This window comes from Chelonia mydas, chromosome 1 (genome assembly GCF_015237465.2).
Source record: "Chelonia mydas isolate rCheMyd1 chromosome 1, rCheMyd1.pri.v2, whole genome shotgun sequence".
Taxonomy (NCBI): Eukaryota; Metazoa; Chordata; order Testudines; family Cheloniidae; genus Chelonia; species Chelonia mydas.
Genome location: NC_057849.1, coordinates 140,416,253 through 140,439,013, shown reverse-complemented (window position 1 = coordinate 140,439,013; position 22,761 = coordinate 140,416,253). Strand labels below are relative to the sequence as shown.

The 22,761-nt window shown below is 42.7% G+C and overlaps 1 protein-coding gene across 6 annotated transcripts in view; it reads left to right on the top strand.

Annotated features, from left to right (window-relative positions):
- APOO (apolipoprotein O) overlaps positions 1-22,761 on the top strand; it is a 95,428-nt gene that overhangs the window by 53,241 nt on the left and 19,426 nt on the right. For 5 of the 6 annotated variants that reach the window (XM_043537988.1, XM_007070470.4, XM_037901784.2 and 2 more), the window contains exons 7-8: positions 5,100-5,210; positions 22,201-22,296. In XM_043537988.1, the coding sequence (XP_043393923.1) occupies positions 5,100-5,210; positions 22,201-22,269 (180 nt within the window). In that variant the 3' untranslated portion in view covers positions 22,270-22,296. Of the gene's footprint in view, positions 1-5,099; positions 5,211-5,971; positions 13,791-22,200; positions 22,297-22,761 lie in introns of those variants that run through there. The other variant, XM_043537990.1, reaches the window with a different exon arrangement.

Sequence of the window (22,761 nt, the reverse complement as noted above, 5' to 3'; positions counted from 1 at the left end):
AGCCTGATCTGTTCCACAGTTGCTCAACAAGTTGAATGGTTAAACTTAATGATCAGGGATAGTTTCCAGGCATTACTTTCTGTAATTGGAAATCTAAAAGACTTTTTCTCCAGGCACCATTCTTATGGAGAACAAACTTGTAGCTGTTTATCACAAGATTGCTGAAAGATGTTCCTTTTACCTTCTGCAGCATATTGTTTGTATTACTTAGAACAAAATCTAAAGCTCTGTGTTGTGAAGATGTGTTGCGCTGTCTTTGACCTGCACCTAGCAGACAAGCTTGGGCAGATTGTTCTAATATTTGTGGCTTTGGCAGAACTTCCACTGATGTGTTAAAGCTGTTCTGCTTTCTATCCAAGATAAAATATAGATCTGTTGTTACACTTACCTGCATTTTGCACTTACCTCTGGTTCAGCTTCAGTCTGGAAAAAGCATCTGCTACTAAACTACCAAAATCAACCTCTGCACCATAGAAGAGTTTTCAGTCATTTTTAATAATCCTTCTCAGTATTGAGTCTTCTCAACTTGCATAATACAGCACACGTACTAGTCATTTTGATTCATGCTCACTGCTTCTTGCAGGGAAAAATCTTTGCCAGTGCACAGCTGTTGTCAAGATTTATTCCCTTGACAATAAACTAAACTGACTACAGTTTTTAAAGGTTACAAAATACATGCTAAAAAATCAGCAGATTCTCAATTAAGGTTCCCACGAGGCTGTACTGATAGAGAGCCATTACCCTTAATCCTGCTTGATAACCTGTATGTATTGAAATAGAATACTGTAGTTAATTTCTTATGTACACAGTAAGAAGGGGAAAGTTGTTTATGTGCTTGGGGCTACAGTAGAACCTCAGAGTTACGAACTGACCAGTCAGCCACACACCTTATTTGGAACTGGATGTACACGATCTGGAAGCAGCAGAGACACACACACACAAAAAAAAAAAAAAAAAAAAAAAGCAAGTACAGTACTGTGTTAAATGTAAACTACTAAAAAAAAGCGGGGAGGAAAACAGCATTTTTCTTCTACATAGTAAAGTTTCAAAGCTGTATTAAGTCAACATTCAGTTGAAAACTTTTGAAAGAACAACCATAATGTTTTGTTCAGAGTTACCAACATTTCAGAGTTACAAACAACCTCCATTCTTGAGGTGTTTGCAACGCCGAGGTTCTACTGTATTGCGCTAGACCCAGAGATATTTGGGACACACACAGCAGAATGTAAGCCCACTTCCAAGTTTCTTCAGAACCTCTCCTGACAATTTGCCAATCTGACTTTTCAGTGTTTATTTAAATATTACTGGGGAGTTAAACATATTTGCACTTTTATGTTGAATTCAGTGGAAGTTAGGAAATATTTTGGCATGCTGGAATTTAACACTAATGAAAGAAAGAGGAACTATATTTTGTCATCTTTTGGTTTAAGCCAAATCTGGAGTTACTAAAATACTTTTCTGAAGGCCTGGAGAAATTGTTGTCTTCTGCAAGCTCTCAGTTGAAAGTCTGAGATTTTGTATTACTCCCTTTTACCTGCCGTGACAACTCCAGCAAATAAAAGGAGAGAAACTGGAATGTGGCAAAGGTCTTGAACATAGCTCCATCAGAACTAATATTTTTTGAAAAAACAGTAATGTTAAATCTACAGGACTGTACCTAACACTAAGGAAATTACATACCCCTGGAGCAAAAAGCATATAGACAAGGTTTGGATGTTATAATTTAAATGGGTAGTCTGTGCTTTGGAAACATTTTGTTTCTGTCTGTCTGAAGCCCTAAGTTTGTTGCTTGCAATTTTTGTTTATGCTGTAAGTGCTTTTCTCTGACAGAAATTTTCCCAGCTTTCTAACTCACAAAAAAGAATTTCAAAATGTGAAAGTAAGGCCCAGTTCTGCAGTCACTCTACATTCATAACTCCATTGAATTCCGTGAACTCAAATATAGTGAACTCTGGGATATTTAGGTTTGCAACAAATGCAGGACTGAGCCCATATGCAGCTTGAAAATCTTCAGTCATTCATGAGTTTGTAAGAGTACTTCAGTAACTTATGGCCTTAAAAACAACGCAAAGACCCAAAATAAGAGATTAAATCAGTACTTCATCACAATTGACACTTTTTTGCATCATGTTGCCCTTCTGCTGTGTATAGATTAAAGAGCATGTACTGGAGGAATTTTTATAACCAGGAAAAAGCAGCTGCTGCCTACAGACAGTTGTTGGTTTTCCTTCATCTTGTTTTGATAGCTGTATTCGTACTGGCACCACAGATGAAAGGAGTGTCTTTTATTTTTACTCTGGTAAGTTTGCACTTCTTGCAGCTTTCTAATGATGATCCCCACATATCTGCAGCATTCTATGTTAAGAGGAAACAGAATATTTTGCTAATGAAGTATAAGCTGTTCTGAAGCAAATTACTAGTTTGTCTAAATATTTGGGAGATAATATTTCAAAAGCTAGACAAGAGTACAAAGGTTTATACCTTCAGTGCCTGTGAAGATTTTGGAGAAGTATAGCACATTCATTGCCAGGTCTCTGGGTGTTTGCTTTTTATCTTTTATTACTGCCCGTATCACCATCAAATGCAGATAAAAATCTTATTTCTCTCAATGCAGCATGCCAACTAGCAACTTGTTTATATCTAAAATTTGACCTACTTAAACTAGTTTAACATGGTGGCCAAACAGCCTAAGTATGTATTTCTTCTTTTTAAGACAATTTGTTCAAAGACAGCCTGCATCTCAGATCCAGTTGTCTGACTAGAAAACTTATTTGCGACAATTTTTTTCTGTATTCAAAGTGAATCCGGTTTTAAAATAATTGTATTGTCTGTAAATACAGTGTATGGATATGACTTCCTGCTGGGCTCAGTTATTGGTTCTTTTTAGTCCATTTTCCTATTCTAAATGGTAACAAGGTGTTTATCTTTAACCACACACTGACGTGGGGTATGTTGTACGGTGAAGCCTTCTCTTAGCATAAACAGTAAAGCTTAATGGTGCATTGTAATGAAGGTCTGAGAGGGATCCATGCTAAGGGTGACGGAGAGTATGGAATGCTACAGCTGCTTCTTACCATTTGAAAATTCAACTTGATTTTAAGGCAGGAGGAAGATTCCTGTGGGTTGTGCATTATTTTCTCTCTTTCAAGAATACGCGGTGAGTTCATTAGAAACTTGTAGATAGGCAGACAAGCTGTTGATCTGACCCTGCATCTAAAAATCCTCATTATTTTGATTTGAGTGGCAGATCTGACAGCAGTCAGAAAAGGAGAACTGGTCTGTCTTATGTACTCCACAGAGAAGAAGTTGCTCCTCATTGCAGTTTGGATGGAACATGCACACAATTTTGTTATCCACAATCCTCCAAAAGTAGGGTGTGATTTGTGTGCATAAAATCTACAATATAGTCTAGAGCAGTGGCTCTCAACCTTTCCGGACTGCTGTACCCCTTTCAGGAATCTGATTTGTCTTGTATACCCCAAGTTTCACCTTATTTAAAAACTATTTGCTTACAAAATCAGACATAAAAATGTCATAGCACACTATTACTGAAAAATTGCTTACTTTCTCTTTTTACCATATAATAAAATAAATCAACTGGAATATAAATATTGTACTTACATTTCAGTGTATAGTATATGGAGCAGTATAAACAAGCTGTATGAAATTTTAGTTTGTACTGACTTCACTAGTGCTTTTTATGTATCCTGTTATAAAACTTGGCAAATATCTAGATGAGTTGATGTTCCCCCAGAGGATCTCAGCGTACCTTCAAGGTTACGCATGCCCCTGGTTGAGAAACACTGCTCTAGAGCCTGAGTCCGATTCAGAACTCGATTGTGCTAACTGCTGGGACTCCATTGTGCTAGCTGCTGTACGAACACCATAAAATACAGTCTATACCCTGAAGAGCTTCCAGTCTAAAAATTGTATTTAGTAAGTGTCTAAGCAAGCAGAATGTCCATTTCTTTTGTTCTTTGCCATCTGAAAGAAGGCCAGTATGAGGCCATTTTTCATTTTCAGCCTTAGGCTGAAGACAGGGACAGCGGGTGTAATAGGCTGGGGAGGCTAAACCTCCCCAAACAGGATGTACCGCACCTCCTTCTGAAGACGTGCCGCTGGCCTTTTGGAGCACCAGTGCCGAAAGGGTGCCCAGGCCATGGCCCCTCCCATGCTCTGCCTCAAGGCCCCGCTCCCACATCCCACTCTTCCCAGGTGGCCCCCTGCCGCTCTTGTTTCTCTGCCCCTTTCCCCCACGACTGTCCCCTCCCCCCCACCCCGCTCACGGTTCTCTGACGCTTTCCATAAGGCCCCCGCTGCTCGCGCCCTGAGAGGCAGAGAGGTGCGGGCAAAGAGGCCTTTGGGGGTGGGGGCGGAGAGAGGCGTGGGAGGGAGCATTCTCTGGGGGAACAGGACATAGGCAGGGCCTCAGGTGGAGGAGGCTGAGTGGGGAAGTGCCTCAGGGCAACTCCATTTTGGTGGGACATAGCCAAAACTGTGGGCGTGACTGGTTCCTTTGTACTTTAGGAGCTTACTAACAGACACTTTTCAGAGAACTGTACGTAATCTTGCTGACATTTGTGATAATGATGGACAGACAAAAGTAATCAGAAGGGAGCTACTTATGTTGATTCCTGTTGTCGGAGCAAAGCTGTGAAATATAAAATGATCAAATGGTGGCAAAATCAATAGGGAAAATATTACTAATCTTTCTAAAATGGTATTACAAAGACTAAAATCTATTTTAAAAATAGCAAAATCTGAAATGCATATAATGCAGTGTACTAGAGTTTCAAAACCCGCAAATTGCTTACATTTCAGAATTGCTTAAGGTTATTTTAAAATTCACCTCTCTTTATACTTTGTTCCAACCACTGTATCACAGTAAACCATTTTTATGGGGATTTTTTGTTGTCATCCTTTTCATGGTGTGTTTTTAGTGAAGCTGTACATTCCATACTTGAGCAGCATGAATGTTTTGTAAAACAGTCCCAGTTAAGGGGCTTGGTGGATTATGGAACCATTTATATTGTAATAAGAATAAACCCTTCTCAGATGGTTCTTAAACTCATTTACTCTTCTAACCTCTTGTTTTAAAGGTCATTGGTTCAAGGTTGTATGACTGGAGTCTGCAAGGATATGTAGCTGTAGAATCCCTCTGGAAGGATAGTCCTAAAAAGAAGAAATCTGGGAAAAAAGCAAGTGACAAGGTAAGAAGTCAAAGGGATTTAATTTCCAAAATAGAGGATAATTTAAAGGCACAACATTGATGGTAGGGGTAGAGGATGATAGATTGAGACTTGAATTGCTCTGTTTATAAACCAAAAAAAAAAAGTTGATCTGATGGCTCTGAAGACAAAAAAAGATACTTTCTCTCTAAGTACTGGGAATATCTTAAACTAGTTTCAATCTAGGCTTCCCAGAAATTTTGTTGGGAATTTTTTTTCTCCACCACTAAGATATAATCAGCTAAGGGTACTAAGAAAGAAGAGGGGAGTGTTGTGAATGAATGATTCTGATCCTGTCATGTCTGCAGATGCAAACTTTTATGGACTAGATCTGAACCTTAAGAAAAAGTTTACCAATTGCTTCAAAGGATTTTCTCTACTTCAAAGTAACATTAAAATTGTTAAATTTCATTAGTAGTAACTCATTGGAAAAGTAAAATAGAACCCCTTATCAAACTGCTTTTCTCAGTTTTGCTTTTTTGGGGGGAGGGGGTAAATATTTATGAAAATTGAGGTAGCTTTGTTGTCACCCTGGTAGGCAATGTAGCAGCATAATGACCTCCTCTTGCACTGTTTTACTAGACTCTGGACACTCCTATCATCCAGGCCTTAAAACAAATAGTACTTTGTAGAGGTAAATAGCTTATATGTGTTTAGAGAGAGAAATATACTATTTTATTTAATATCTTTGGACAAGTTACCTAAATTCTGATGATAAATTCTCACAAGTTTGATTCTTTCAGAGGTAGTCATCTTCTGAATCTGTGCCCTGTCACAGTGCTGCCAACACGGTATTACTGAAGGTACAATCTTTCAAATATCGATTTATTAAAATATTTTGGCACTTTTTGCAAGAGCCAACATGTTGACCCATGGTCCTGGCTAAAATCCAATTGAGTGATTATTCATTCTAACCTACCTAACATTCATTTGTACTTTCAGTTCAATAAAGCATACGTCCCTTCTGCCCTGTTATATGTTGTTCAAAGATCATGGCTTCCTGCCACAGATGTGGCTGCATTTTGATGATGAAGCAGGCTGTTTGGATAAATGTATTTTGTGTAGAGTATGGCAAGCATTTTGGGATCTTAATGTCATTCACAATACATTATCAGCATTAATAAAGATTATTAAATGTCTGCATGTTTACTATTTTGTGTTCCTTTGAATTAAATCACATTTTTCTTTCTTTCTTTTCCCCCTTCTGTCCTGAATCAAACACCAATAGCAGTGTCAGATTTCCTTCCACCAGAGAGGAGTGAAGCCTATGTTCCAGCCCTGCTATGGTTCATTTCACATTCCCATCCACTCATAACTCATGCATGTCCCTTCTTTCTCCAATTCTCACTCCCGTCTCAGCAGGCTAACTTCTCTGCTCCGTCAGTCCAAGTATAGGGTGGTTGGACTTCAAGGTACTAAGGTTCCAAAACCCCTAAATTACTTCAGTCTCCGCACTGCTTAGTTGGCCTTTGTTCCTTGCATGTTTCCAGCCACCCAGTTGGTAGTTTGGTACTAGCATCTCTCAAAAGATTTGTTCTGGCCTCTGGCCAGATGCTGTGCAGTTGCAGTATGTATGGTCGTCTATAAGAAGAGGTGCGAGAGGCTTTATGATTTAAGGGAAAATAGTAATATTTTGAACAAAGAGGTGGCTTGGCAAACTTAGAACTCTGTTCTGATTGGCTTTGTGTTAGGATCAGTTGTAATGATGGAGAACACTTCCTCCAGTGTCTGGGGGTTAGCTACTGCACACCAGTAATTATCTTAGTAACACATTGCATGACTTATGAAACTGATGTACTTGAAGAGAGGAAGGATGGTCTGGTGCAGGGGTTCCCAAACTGTGGGACATGACGCAGAGATCACCAGGGGGCTGTGAGATCGGGGGGGGAGAAAATGCAAGAAAGCTTAAGCAGACAGCTGGGCAGCACCGTCTGCTTCCCAAGCAATAGAGTGCTCTTGCGGCAGCATCATGCCTTTTATGGCCAGCAGAAGATCCCAGGCTCCATGTGGTGGATGCAGGACCATCACAGTGAGACTGGGAAAGGTTGGGGATTCCCCGCCCTTCCAGCATGCGGGGTGGAGGGCCAAATAAAATGATCTGGCAGATTGAATGTGGCCCCTGGGCCTTCAATTGCCTCTCCTTTTTGTTTAGTCTGGTAGTTGGTGCCCCTGTGCAAGTGCACCAAGCTCACAGTGGTTAATCTGGGCGTGGCTACCCACCCATAGTTTTCAAAGTAGACTGTTTAAGATGGAGTGTTTGTTTGCGCAAAGCCAGCATGAATACTAAGTACCAGGGGAGTTGCATTAACAGATATGAGTGCAAAGGGGGTCTCGGCATGAAGAAGTTTGGGACTCACTGGTGTAGTGGTTAGCCTGGGACTTGGAGACATAGGTGCAGTTTCCTGCTCCATACAGACTTCCTGGGTGACTTTTGACAAATCAGTCTGTCTTGTGCCTCAGCGCTCAATGCAGATAAATACTACTTTACTACGTCATGGGGTGTTGAAGAGAACTACGCTGAAAGAAAAATGTGAGGTGCTTAGATGCATCAGTAGTGTGGGGGGGGGGCATGTAAGTACCATAGACAGATATTTAGAAAAAGGGGTGGGGGGACACCAAGGGATGGATGAGGATGGGGCAGGGGCAGATTGACGTTTTTAGAATGACCGTATAACTTACAGTGAGCAACTGCAAAGTCACCCTGAAGTAAGGTCTCTGATTCAGACTTAGGCCTCATCTACACCTAAATCTTAAGGCGGCCTACCTACGTCATTCAGGAATTTTTCACGCCGCTGAGAGATGTTAAGCTGATCTAAGCCCCAGTATAGACACCACTAAGTCAACGGAAGAATTTGTCTGTCGACCTAGCTACCACCTCTCAAGAGGCTGGATTTACAGTACAGTGACAGAAACGTTCCTTTTGTCACTGTAGCAACTGTCTGGACTGCAGTGCTACAGCAGCGTAACTGCAGCTGTGCCACTGTAGGGCTGGTAAAGTAGATCTAGCCTTACACACGGCATCATTTCCCTTGGTTCTGAAGCAATGTTAAGACTACTAACAGCACAGTAGTGTTGAAGCTGTATCTTTGAGGCTCATAATCACAGCAGAAAGTTAAGCTGGTAAGGATTTGTGGGAAAACCCCTTCTGAAGAACATAAGTACATAAAGAGTTTTTTAAAAAAAGGCCCCTCCTGTTTGCAGTATTCAAATGTGCCCACAGAGTTTAATTTTGTAATATAAACTGAAGGATTTCAAAGAAACTCCTGACCCTAAATCAGAGAAAAACGTGGAGAAATGTGAAGAATGAAGTGAAACCAACAAATCAGCATGCAGCATTAGCACAAGGGAACAGAGAGCCACAGCTCAACAGAGCCACACAAGAATGACTGACTTATCTTTTTGCACCAAAATTGTGGCCATGCCTTTTCTGTGATTGAGTCAAACATAAATTGCAACAGAAACTGGATTGTGCTAAAAATGAAAGCTATGTGTATCTGATCATTTGCATTGATTTGTTAAGAAATGTGGACCTTTTAATGAGTGGTTACTTTATGAGAGAATGTTTAATTTGTATTTTACATCCTGCCTCAAGTTTATGTAGAGGGTTTCCTGTTAAGCATCTTAATGCTTTGCTTGGGTTCTTCTAGTTAATAGAAATTTCAATTACCCTTCATACAGACTAGTGAACTGTAACAGCTTTGTGTCTATCTTGTATGGCTCATAGAACAGATTAAACAAATTGTGACAGCTGAGAAGTGTATGCAGACAGTTTAGTGAAGCACGCTGCCTGTAAAAAGCCAAATCAGTTATTTCCAGGGAGAAGTTTACTTAGAATTATGTGCAGGGGAGAGAGCCTGTGGTGTCAGATCACCGTTTTGATTTTACTGGCCATTTAAAGAAATACAGGTTCAGATGCATAACGTAAAGCTACTGTGCCTTTGAAAAGATTCATGGACAATTCCATCTGTAGACTTGAGTCTTACATTCCTAGCTCCTGAGCTGCTCTGCCTCTTCTAAATATCTGTCTATGGTACTTACATCTCTCTCTCTCTCACACACACACACTCTCTCTCACACACACACACCCTGAATTAACACCAACAGCTGTATTATAGGATTGCCGTCCATCTCATATTTTGCAGATTAACCCCAGTTAAAAAGCTAGTCTTGCAAGACTAACAAAGTGTTGTGAAAATTATTGTGAGACAGAAGATATAGCAACATGACAAACTAAACTAGGGTGGGTCTGATGTGATGCACTGACCCTGTAAGACTGAGGAAGGAGTTCTCTGGGGCCATGATCTATTCCAGGAGGTTTATTGCAAAGAGACCCAGGAAATGAAGCAGCCATTAATAGAGAGGAGGTAGTCCCAGTGGCAGTTTGTGGCTTAAGGAGGTCCAAGGCTGTCTGTCTGTCTGGGACCAGAGTCTTGAAGTGTAGGTGCAGCAAAGCTCCCTTCTCTCTCAGCCATCTGGAGGGAGTCCATGGAGGAGTCCTAGAAAGGGCTGCTGCAATGTGTATGGGGTATACTGGGAATGGGGGTTGGTTAATAAACAGGCTCTTTCTCTGAGGGCAAGAGAGCTGGAGCTGTTGTCAATCTCTCCTGTGTTAATTTGGGTGGCACCTTCAGATGACTGGGGACAGCCTGGAACCCCAGCATAAATGCCTGGAGTCGTTTTAACTTTATTACAAGTCTGGCTATCTTATTTCTTTGGACTTTATCACCTAAAGGGTTGGGCTCTCTGGAGGCAGAAACTCACCCCAGATATGGGTCTGTATTACTTTTTAAACAGTCAGCGGGCATGGCCTTTAGTGAGTGTTTGCCTGGGGGGGCTGGAAGCAGAAGGAGCAGCAGCCCAAGTATGTACTACACATATAAAGAAATGCTTTCCAACTGGAAAATGCCTCCCTGCAGACATATACACTTTGCGAAGAAACTAGGGAAGCTGGTCTGGGGAAAATAGCAAGAGCCTATAACTATGCAAAAGGAAGCTAAAGCTTTCTCTTTGTACACACCAAAATATACCTTCCCTTCAAAATCTGGCAGGAGTACACATGGATTTTAGAGCACTTTGAAATATTTGTTCTTAACCCAGATGCTTTTTTCTCAGGGTAAAATTTGCAGAATGCAGGTGGAGAGTGACTAATGTGCACAACATATATTCTCAGAAAGTTACCGACAGCAGTACTCAAACTTGCAGTATCTGGGTGCTACTTGGGTTCAATGCTCACAGCATGTCTACTTGAGTCACTCAGGCCTGGTTTACCATACAGCATTAGGTTACCTTAAAGCAGCTTACAGACACCTAATTATGTCAGTGTGCACACAACAGCCTTGCTCCCGTAAATGTAAGTGTCGTAATACACCAACATAACTCCACCTCCACGAGAGGCATAGATTTTATGTAGGTGTAGTTTGGGCCATGCAGGGTCCCTGTAGACACTGTTACTTGCATCTATTGGCTGTCATTCTTGTCAATTTCACGGCTCTGCTGGAGCTGTGAAATTGACAAGAAAGCTGGCTCCTGACTCCCCAGCCGACCTGCTGCCCAGTCACTGCTCCAAGCCAGGCTGCCGCCCAGGCTACTCACTCCCCACAGAGAGCTAGTCTGCACCCCTGGGCTCTCTGCTCCCCGCCAGGAGCCTGGCAACTGACCAGACTCTGGACACGGCTCTCTCTTCTGGGAACCCAGCTGTCCCCCGTGGTGTGTCAGCTTCCAGCTCCCCACTGGGAACATGGCTGTGCCCATCGTGGAGCTCTGCGCTTGTTGTCCAGCCACATTCCAGGAGGGGAGCTGAGAGGCTGAGCAGGGAGAGGCTGCTGGTGGGGCACTGGGCTACCAGCAGGGAGCTACATGAGGAGCTGAGTGTTCTGGCTCTCAGCCCCCGACTCTGCCCCTCTTTAGTCGGTGGGAAGTGCTCCTGGTGAGGACGTGCACCACTGACAGAAGAAGAGCAGTGTTGTTATGAACCACTGCAGCAATTACTGCGGTGGCTGTAAGTCAACGTAACATAGGTCCACTTAAGTTTATAGTGTAGACATAGTCTGACTGGCAACAGAGCCCCTGTCCTGCTACATGTATGTAAATTCCTTCCTCCTGTTCATCAACTTGGCTCAAGTCACATTGTAAATCCAACTTGTGCTTCAAAAGTCTTTTTTAAATATTGTTTCCCCAAAGCAGAAGGGAAAGCCTGTCACTAGCTGAGATCAAACCCCAGTTGGGGATATCAGTTTGGGGATGATCAGATCCATAGTCTGAACCACAGGTGTATGCAAAAAAAAAAAAAGTTATAAAAAACCCCACAAAATTTGATATTACTTCTTTTTAAGGTAGCTGTATTTCAGGAACTTCTTTTGGAGCAGAGGCTGAACAATTTGCAAGACAATCTGAATAAGCATATGGATTTTAGAATCCTTAAAAACAGATTGAGCCTTGTATTAACATCAAGTAAAGTAATGTAAGAAGATGGATTTGGTCTTTATTTTATTTTTCTTTTGATTTAGGAAAATACATTACAATATATGCACTTTAGCACTCTGTCATCACTGAAAATGACATAATTTGTCAATATTATTCAATCAGCTCCATCCCTTTACAACAACTGAGAGTCCCAATAAGATACTGCCCCATATCCCACAATACCTCAAACTCCACCCTGTGCCACCTGTATTCTAGCAACACCTTGCATGTAGCATGCCCTAAATGTAAGTAAAATTAGACTATTTTGAGCCTTAAATGAGTAAAGTCATGGACATCAGTCTGCCAGCTTTACCCTCTTGTTAGTGAAGGTATTCTAACTCGAGGGCTGCTACAGTCTATAGCTGCAGCAGTGTTGCACAGGGGGAGAGGCAGTCTCTCAAGTAGGCACATCCAAGTATCATATAGAATTTAATAGGTTAGAATAAACACCATCAGTTCTATTTGGAAGCCAGTTGGTAACCAGTACAGATCCCAAAGCACAGATGCCATGCTCTTGATTAGATGCTCTATATATTAAGTAGGCCGGTAGTTGCAGCTGTTTCAACTTGAGTATTTGTAACGCTTCGCTCCAAATACTTCATATTACAATAGTTGAAGTGTTAAAGGCATGGATTATGGTATCTACTCTGCTAAACAGAGTTGTTAGTCCAGCCAGACCTCCAAGTTATAAATGTAGGAAGGAAACAAATGGTGAACCTATAGGTGCAAGAATCAAGTCTGATATAACCCCCATGAGCAGATGAGGTTTTCTCAGTATAGATGCTGGATTGCAACGGGGATTGGCCGTCGGTAACAGGCTTCTAGGGAGGATAGCAGGAAAGTCATGGGTTCTTATGACTTTTGCTTCTGTCTGAACTGTAATGCTATGAACAAATTTTTAGAAAAGGCAGCCCACTCTTGGATGTGTAGTACTATTCTGATAGCTGGCTATGGTGCTTCTCTCGCTTTCTGTATAGAAGGAAAATATGCACACAAGTGATTCTAATAATTTATATCTATTTCTTCTGTGTAATTGATTTTTAAAAATTGTTTTTAATTGATTGAGTGACGGTTAATGTCTGTCTTCCTTAGGCATTAGCATCTGGGGTATAAAATGTCCTGAGACCTACTTTTAATTGCTAACTCAAATATTGAAGGTTTAAAGCAAATATATTCTGTGCAGTCATTTTCTGTTCAGTGTTCTCTTGACATTCAAATGGTGCTTTTCATCCCAAAGGATCCCAAAGCACTTTAATTCTTTTCCTTTTGTACACACTGTAGGGAACACAGCGTCAGCCCCTTTAAGGTCAAAACATGGCAGATGTTTAACAACGCATAACAACACTACCCACAGTTTAGGGTAGAAAGTGAAAAGTATAGTATCTGACTGAAACTGTAGGGGGAATTTAGGTAGCCAGAATGGAATGATCTGTACTGGCACTGGGAGTAACACTCCTACTCTTGCAAAAAGTGGCTAAGTGGCTGAGGTTCCTAAATCCCATTTTCAAAAGCAGCTTGGAAATTTGAGCCTAAATTTCATATGAGTCAAAAGACGAGACTTCCATCAGCACAATGCCCCTAAATAGCAGACTGGGGCCATTGATGCAAGGCAGAATTCTACATATTGGGTCAACACCACCATTTTCTGCAGTATCTGGTTGGTTGCAGGAACTCTGCCATCCAAGTTCTAACCTGTCCTGACCTTTGTTAGCTTTTTGAGGCTCACAGCATATGGTAATATTTGTTACTTTGATTTAATCCTGAAGATAACGTAAATCTAAGTAGATAATACTGTCATATACAGCCTTTAAAAAAAAAAAAAAGAAAACTCATGAATATGTCTGATGTAAAGAGGGGTGTGAGTGAGCACATGTTAAGGACTCCATTGATTAATCAGCCTGTGCTTTCACTGAACACTCTTTTTGTCTCCTCTGGTACTCAAAAAGTGTATCTTGTGCACAGTTGTTGCTCATATACAGATCCACTTTGGGAGAGCTAATGCAGTGTTATGGCATTTCCGTCTAGTAAGAGATCAGCTATCTGCTGAAACCTTTTGGTTGGTATGATGTCAACAGATTTTTCCAAGAGTTTCGTTTTTTCTTTTGTGGAAAAAGAAATTGGCCTAAATTCTGTTTGTTTTGGCATTTAAAAAAACAAAACAAATGAGGGGGGGAACCCAGTGTCAGAGCCCTCAATAAGTAATTTATTTTTAGTTCATTTACTGAGGAGTGAGCAGTGGTTGAGATCTGTCCTGACATCAGTCACATTTGGAAACTGAAATTATTTACCCACCCCTGAGGAAACATTTCACATTTTAGAGTGTAGTAATTTACAAGGTTTATTTTTATGTTCTTTATGGATGTGTTTTCAGGTGAGTGGGGTCATCAGATTTCATTTAAATATGTAAAGAATGTGACTGCTGTCAGAACAGGAGGCTTTCTTTTTTTAGGGGAAGGAGAGGTCTTTAAAATATAAAATAAAAAAATCCCCAAATGCATGTCTTTAAATAAAGAAAATAAAAACCTGAGACCATTGGACTAAGCTTCAATACTTAAATTTTATAAGTGTATTTGTATGAAACTCCAAACACTTTGAGAGACGTGGTAGGAAGAAATTCTGCAAAGCAATTTAGGGGACGGGGGAGAAGAAAAAAGAAAAGCCCAAGTTGTTTGAAATAAGTTAGTGTCTGATCCAAATCAAGAGGACCATGCGTGAGGGAAACCTTGCAGGATTGGGATCCATTCCTGCAATCACATCCGTATTGATCATATTGACATATCTATCATGGCTTAAATGAGGTTCTGCATAAGGATCCAGCCAGGTGGATGAATGAGGACTTATGGGATTGTAATCTTTTTAAGGCAGGGATTTTTGTGTCTCTGTAAAAGTTAATGCATCCCAAAAGAGCTATTGAAGTGATATACAAACATAATTGTTTATTAAATGTTGACAGCATGCTTGGTGATATAAAAAGTAAAAGAAAATGTGGTTTCTTATTCCTAGAATTTATTTGTGAACTCCCGTTATAGTTTAACTGTATTGTGAAATTTTAATTTGTGTCTCAAACCTTCGCTCCAAATAATTTGTTGCTCACAATTGTATTTAGGTGAGGTTAGTGAAATATTCTTTATTGCTATAGAGAGAAAATTAAATTAAATTTCAACCCCATGCTACAGTAGCACACTTATATTTGGAAGTGTTTTGGAATTGCATAAGATGGGGTTGTTAAAACCAGATGTAAACAGGCTAAATCCACTTGGAAGCAGATATAGCAGAGCTTCATACCACAGAGAAGTCCAAAAGGGTTTAACTAGGAGTAATGGAATAAATAAAGCAAAAGCTTAATGTCAGAACACTTGTTCAGGTAGTAAGGTCTGACTGTGGAATAGTCTCTCAGTGGAAGTTATGGAAATATTCTTAGTGAAACCCATTTAAAACTAGATTTGAATATACGCTGTAGGGAACATTCTTGCATTGGCAGGGAGGCTGAAAAGATGCTCTAATAAGCCTTTCTTCAGTCTTTAATTTCTGTTCACTGCAGAGGTAGCGTGAGAACACACTTCCAAAGGGTATAGTGTAAAAGGGGTCTATTGTATAAGTCAACACGGAATTCTAAGAATGCAAAATGGCATCTACATCTGTGGGAAATTTTCTACTTCTGTAATTAGTGCAGACAAAAATGAATCAGTTAAAGCATCTTTTACTGAACTACTGTTCTTCCATTACTTAGTGTTAAACCAAACACAGGATGACTTAAATCTAGAAATATTTTGGGAGCAATTTTGCATGTGAGGCAGGAGAGAGAAGGTGAACGTTAGATTCATTGACCATTTCATTTTGCAAGAAGTGATTGTTCTTTGGGTTTGCGTCAGTGTGGATCCCAATGTAGGTGCACATGAGACTGGGGTTTTTTTTGAATAGCAGTGTTCCTGCCCTGTGCTCCCATGTGAGGGTATAAAGAGTGGGGTGGCTGTGACACTCCCTAAGTTCCCTCTTATCACCCATACCAGTGAGATGGAATCTAGTTGGTGTGCAACCGCTAGACTTTAGGTTTGGCCAAACTTCTTAAAAATTTTCTGAAACTCTTCAGAACTACTTTTTCCTTTATTTTGATCACTCTAATCTGTTCTAGTGCTTGTTGAACCAAAAGCCGCTAAGCAGACCCCTCTGTACAGCCCTCATCCCATACAGACCGTCCCCCGTACAGGGACTTAGAATCGGTGGACTCAAAACCTGCAGGCATCAAGCAAGTCTAGACTGTCCTGTGATGAACTAATTCTTCTGAAAGATGGTCACAGCATATACCTATTCTGCTTGGGAGAGTCCCACATCCCAGGCAAGGGCTCAGTCTTCCTCTGCTTCTCTGCAAGAACCTGCAGTTTGAAAGACGTGAGGCTGAAGCTCCCATCTTCGGGAGCAATCTGTGGTGGTTCTGTGTCAGGATCCTGACCAGGGCTGTTGAGAATAGGGGTCAGAGCAGGGTCAAACTTGAAGCTGAGAGGAGCATAGGAGTTCATAGTCAAGTTCCAAGCCAGGGTCGATACCAAGGATCAGAGTCCAAGTCAACTTTCAGGGTCTGAGTCAGGAGGTGAGGTCCAAATCGAGGTGAGGTTCAAGCCAGGAGTTCGAGAACATGGAGCAGGAGTGGTCAGGAAAGCTACAGGAGATCTGTGCTGTTGGCTGGACACTTTCTGGAACATCCCTTGAGTTTATAGAAAGTCAGGAGCCAGGGGGCTGCTGTCTGTCAGACCCCTTGAAGTGGGGCTTCCTTTTGTCTGTGTCCTCAGCGGGTCATGGGTAGTGGAGCGCAAGCTGATTGTGGCTCCCACTGAGTGGCAGCATGGAGATGTCCTCTGCCTAGCAGCTCTTCAGGCCTGAGTTCAAGACCTAGAATATAAGGACAATTGGATCTGATTCCACTTTCAATCTCAAAGACCTCTTTTATGCTCAAGCTTGCATCTTCTAGTGTTCCATCTGTTAGGCAGGTGATTCCAAAAACCTCTGCAGAGAAACCAGATGCAGCATCAGCATTGGCATCAGTACCGCTCCTGGCACCAAAGCTGTCAACATCTCAGAAATGGAAGCAGGGTCCTGAAAGAGCCTTTCTCCGACACTGAGACATGAGCTTGATGTCTTCTCACAGAGAGACAGGAGGCTGTTGGGTGGCAATTCAACCAAGTCCTGCAGGGCATTGAAGATGGATGGAAAGGAGCAGACTCCACTGGGCCTGGCATCAGAAACACTCCCCATGGATGTTGACTGTGGCACTGACAGGATGGACTCGGGATGCACCAGAGCCACTCTCGGCACCACCTGCACTCATAGTGCCTTCGAATCAATGCTAACTGTGGAGTAGATGTACTCCTCACAATACCCAGGACATGCCTTTTTGCTGGTGTCCAGCAGGGACCCATCTCTGCTGGTGTCTGAATGGTGCCACCAAGAGACCCTCAGGGTCTCTACAGATCTCAACCACTAGAATGCCAGGATTGGCGCTGGTCTGGCCTTCAACCTGCCACCCTATCTGTACACATGGAATGCTACTGTGGCACTGTTGGGGCTGTAGGGGGCCCACCAATCCCCCAGCTGTTGCAGAAGAGGAGGAGCCCCGCCCCCCCATCCCAAGGCTTTGTTAGCGAGATCTCAGTCACTGGAATACAGAGAGGAGCAAGATCTAAAGCTTTCACTTTCTGAGGACCTCTACTCGTCATCCGTGGACAAGGTGGTAGCCTCTTCAGTGTACAATTTCAAGGCCTTTCAGGAGTTTGGTGCAGATTGCAGTCACCTTGCTTTCTCTACAGCTCTCTGGCAAAGCTCCCTCATGAAGGGAGAGAGGAGCTGAAAGATATCATAAAAGGAAATTTTTTTCACACAATGCACAGTCAACCTGTGGAATTCCTTGCCAGAGAACGTTGTGAAAGCCAAGACTATAACAGGGTTCAAAAAAGAACTAGATAAATTTATGGAGGATATGTCCATCAATGGGTATTAGCCAGAATGGACAGGGATGGTGTCCCTAGTCTCTGTTTGCCAGAAGCTGGGAATGAGTGACGGGATGGATCACTTGATAATTACCTGTTCTGTTCATTCCCCTCTGGGGCACTGGGCAACGGCCACTGTTGGAAAATAGGATACTGGGCTAGATGGACCTTTTGGTCTGACCCAGTATGGCCGTTCTTATGTAAGGAAGGTCAGCTGATGGCCAAGATGGCCTTTCAGGCAGCAATAGATGCCTTGGACACTGCAGCCAGGTCTGTGGCCACCACAATGATTATGCAGAGCGTGTCATGGCTCCTAGTTTCGAGCATCCCTTGCAAGGCACAAGCCATAATTAAGGACTTGGCCTTCCAGGGTTTGGAAATGTTCACTGAAAGGAGTGACAGCACCCTATGTTTGCTGAGAGATTCTAAAATGACTGTACACTCCTTGGGGATCTATGCTTCCCCACCTTACTGAAAGTTGTACCGCCCTCAACCATTTCACCGGCAGACACAACGTACTCTAACCTTACCACTGACAAATAGAGTTCCATACCAAGAAACATCTGATGTAGAACAAGGGGCAACCACCTTCCTCAATCTTTGCCCCACACTCTGCCAAGATTTGTCAGCAGAGTAGATGAGACATTTGAGAGCTGCATCAGAACTAGTCCATGGAGCACGACATTCGGAAGTCATCTTGTTCCATTCCACCGTGCCTGGACCTCAGACAGATACGTGCTGGACATCAATGCCTATGACTACCCCATCCAGTTCCGCTGACTGCCCCCTTCCATGTTCTCTTTGGGGACCCTTCTCATGAGAGCCTATTTTGAACAGAAGTGGCCTTGTTGCTTTGTTTAGGAGCCATAGAGGAATTTCCTCAGGGGAAGAGGCTTCTATTCCTGGTATTTCTTTATTCTAAAGAAGAATGGGGTTTTTATCTTGTCCTAGACTGAGAAGGCTCAACAAATATATATGCTATCTCCGGTTCAAGTAGTCATGCTTGCCGCCATCTTTCCATTGCTCCAAGCTCAAGGCTGGTTTGTGGCTGTCAACTTGCAGGATAAACACTGCCATCCATCTGGCCCACAGAAAGTATCCAAGGTTCACAGTAGAGTCCAACCTTTATTAGTACAGGATTCTGCCCTTTGGACTCTCTACAGCGCCGAGAGATTTTACCAAGTGCCTGGCCATAATGGTGACACATCTAAGGAAACGGGGAATCCATGTCAACCTATACCTAGACACTTGGCTGATCGGGGCATGTTCCAGGAGGAAATTGTAACAGCCCTAGACCATACCCTTCCCTGTTCTACTTGGGGACTCCTGGTGGACTACGAGAAGTGTCTCTAGCACTTGTGCAGATGATGTAGGTCATAGGCTCTCTACTTGACTCCAGTTTGGGAAAAGTTTTCCTGCTAGAGTACAGGTTCTGGTTCCTTCAGTCAGTAGTGCAGGACACATGGACATGATCAATGATATTGTGTACCGGGGCTCCTTGGCTTGTTCCACATGCAAGTATGTGCTGCTGCTTATCAGACTTCACCTGCAGCCTCTACAATGATGGCTGAGGGTTGTCTACTCCCTATCCAGCCATCGTCTGGACAAACAAGTCATGGTCTCGCCCCAAGTCCTGTGGGAGCTCATGTTCAGTGGCTCTAGTCACCATGCAAGAAAGGGAGTGCCCTTCTCAGTCCTCTCTCCGACGATGACCTTGGACACAGACGCATCAGAGACAATCTGGGGTGTACACCTGAACCACTTCAAAATGTGGTCTCAGGATGATATTGAACTCCATGTTAACATTTTGGAACTGAGGGCTGTAGCTTTTCTTCCTGTCTTCCAGAACTTGGTAGTGCAGATCCTGAGGGGCTACATGTTGTTGATGTGCTATATAAGCAAACAAGGAGGGGCTTGATCATCTTCCTTCCCCCACCCCCGCCCAAGACAATTGAGTTTTGGGAATAGTGCTATCAGTATAGAGTGACCCGTTAGCGCTGCACCTACCAGGAGGCAGCAACAACACAACAGACTTTTCTGAACAAGAATGTGGTAGCCAGCCATGAGTGTCCACTGCAGAAATCCATCCTGGACCTGATATTTCACCAGTGGGGGACTCCCATTTTAGATGTATTCCCACACTTATTATCCATCCGCGTGGACTTATGCTCCAAAAGGAGGTGTGAGCTTCAGCTCCCTGCTGGATGCCTTTCTACTCTGGTGTTCTTGAGGACTCCTAAATGCCTTGCCACCGATCCCCCTAATTCTCAAGATAATATCCAAGACCATATGTAATCCTACAGTTGTCATGATAGTTCCCTACTGGCTGAGGCAGCTCATTCTGTCAGATATCCAGTCAGCCTCTCATATGTCTTCCCACCTGTCTGGGCATGCTATCACAGAACCAGGGTCAAATATTGCAGCCAGACCCATAATCGCTGGACACGTTGGCTGGATGAGCAGGACCAGGAAATTATTTTACAAAGGTAGGAACCTTCCACCAGGAAAACTGTTCCTCGAATTGGAAAAGATTTCCCATATAGACAGCCTAGAACTATGTGAATTCAGTAGAGGCTCTGACAATAAAGATTCTGGACTATGTACTTCTCCTGATACAGGCAGGTCTACTGTCTAGCTCCCTTAAAATCCATCTTGCAGTAATATCGGCGTCTTATGCCCCAGTATGGGCTCATTCAGTCTTGTGTGCCTCAAGGGTCTTCTTCATACCTACCCTCCATTTAGAGACCCGACTCCCATATGAGAGCTTAATGTTGTTCTCCTACAGTGTATGGAGCCTCCATTCAAACCATTAGCAGAGTGTTCATTAAACCAACTCACCATCAAAACCCTCTTTCTTGTAATCATCATATCACCATGGAGAATCAGTGAACTAACTTTTTATGGCTGGATCACCAGATACATCCTTCCACAAGGACAAAGTGGTAATGTAACCACACTTTAAGTTCATCCCTAAAGTGGTCTTGGAATTGCACCTGAGCTCATCTGTTACCTTACCAGTCTTCTTCTTGAAGCCACACTCTTCGCCCAGAGAAAAGAAGCTTTATACTCTTGATATTTTCAGGGTCTTACTTTATGACATCAACGGGACCAAGCATGGGCAGTGGGTATAATAGGCACTGCTGCAGCTACCAGACCCCCAGTTGCGGGACTTGGGGGGAAGTTTTTGCTTTATTATGCTCATGCAGGTTCCGGGATGGCTGAGGAGGTGGTATGTGCTATTCAGCTTCCTGGGTTCATCAGTAATCTCTCTGGACTCCAGGAAGCTGAGTAGCAAATACCGCCTCCTCAGCACCCCGGAACCTGCATGGGCCATATCTAAAGCTTCTTTGCGAAAGTGAGACACTTTTTTTTCCCCAGGGCAGCTTGGGGTCTGGAGAGGGGAGGCCATCAGGGGGGCACTTGTGGCTCTGGCTGTGGGGTGGGGGGGTCGAGGGAGGAAGGGGCGGAGCCGGGGGCTAGCCTCCCCAAAGGGGGCTCCACCCATCACCCATGGGACCAAGCCTTTCAGATTTTCTCTGTGCTTCTTTGTGGCCATATACAGCACATTGAAAGGCCAAGCCATCTCATCCCAGAGAATCTCAAAGGGGATCGCACAGTGTATTTCCACCTGCTGTTAGTTGGCTGGTGAGCTGCTCCCGCTGAACCTCAGGGCACACTTCACTAGGGCATAAGCAACATCCGTGGTCTGCTTCAGAAAAGTGCTGATCTCCAAGATCTGTCCGGCAGCCATGTGGAGCAGCCCATTGGCTTTTATTATACTCTTGACATGGCAACCAGAGCATATGCTAAGTTCGAAAGAGCTGTTGTTCTTCAGTCAGCCATTTGATTGATACTCCTTACTCACATGTCCGGAGAGAATACTGCTTGCCAGCCACCTACAGGGAGAACCAGACTGACACATACCCAGAGAGGGAGATGAGCATTAACAAAAGTTATGCAGATACGACTGAATTACACGTAGTCACTTTTAAGAATAGAGCTGCACTTTAATGTTTCCATGAATGTATTCGTAATTACTGTAGCTAACTCCTGACAATTCCAAAAGTAGGCTGAGTGACTGATTCATAGACATTATTTCAAACTTTAACTACAACAATAAAAATGAATTTATGTGCCCTGCAGTACCTCTGGTTCTTTGAGGTGTAGTAGTCAGTGTGGATCCCATGGCCTGCCCTCTGTCCCTGCTTTTTGGAGACCTCAGCAACACAGGCTTTGACTTGTGAGGGAACTGAAGGAAAGTTGTGGACACCTGGCCCTTTGTGCCTTTGGTTGAGGCGATACAGACACATGCACTGACTGACACTAGCATTCAAAAAACCCAGCCTTGTTCACGTGGGGCGCGTGCACACCTATAGTGGGATCCACACTGATTACATCATCTTGAAGAGCCACAGTTACTGTGTAGGGTAAGTAACTGTTCTTTTTAGCTCTTGAAGAGGGTTTCTGTTCTGGCAGAATTGCTTACCATGGGTTGGGCTTCATTTTAAATAGTGTGTTTTCTTTTTAAGCCTGAAGCCGACAATGACATGCCAGTGGAGGTACATGTCAATTCAGGTGAAGAAAGAACCATGAAGTAGAATGCGCCATCGCTTCCCATCAAACAGGTAAGGGATAAGGATTGGTCACAATTGTTTCTCAAAACAGTCTAGGCAAATGAAGGCAGTATTGTCCAGTGCTCAGACCAGGAGACGTGGAAGTGATTTGAGTTCTAATTCAGGTTTTGCTACTGACTCACTGTATAACTGTGGGCAATGACCACTCTAGCCTTCAGTTTCCACATTCCTGGAATGAGAGTAATAATCAACCTTTTTAAAGCAGGTTAAGATCACAGGACAAAAAATGCTATGTAACTGAAGAGTATTACTACTGTTTATTGTTAATAATGTAGATTAATCTGTGGCATGAATGAGGTTTGCATTAAACTCTGCTGCCCCTATATTTTATTTGATAAGATAGTGGACCTGTTTAAAATATACATATCATAGTTATATAGCCAGCTAATTTTTTTAAGTGCTGCTTTGAAGTTTGCAAATACAGTATAGAAATGTTTGGTTTGGTTTTGACTGCAA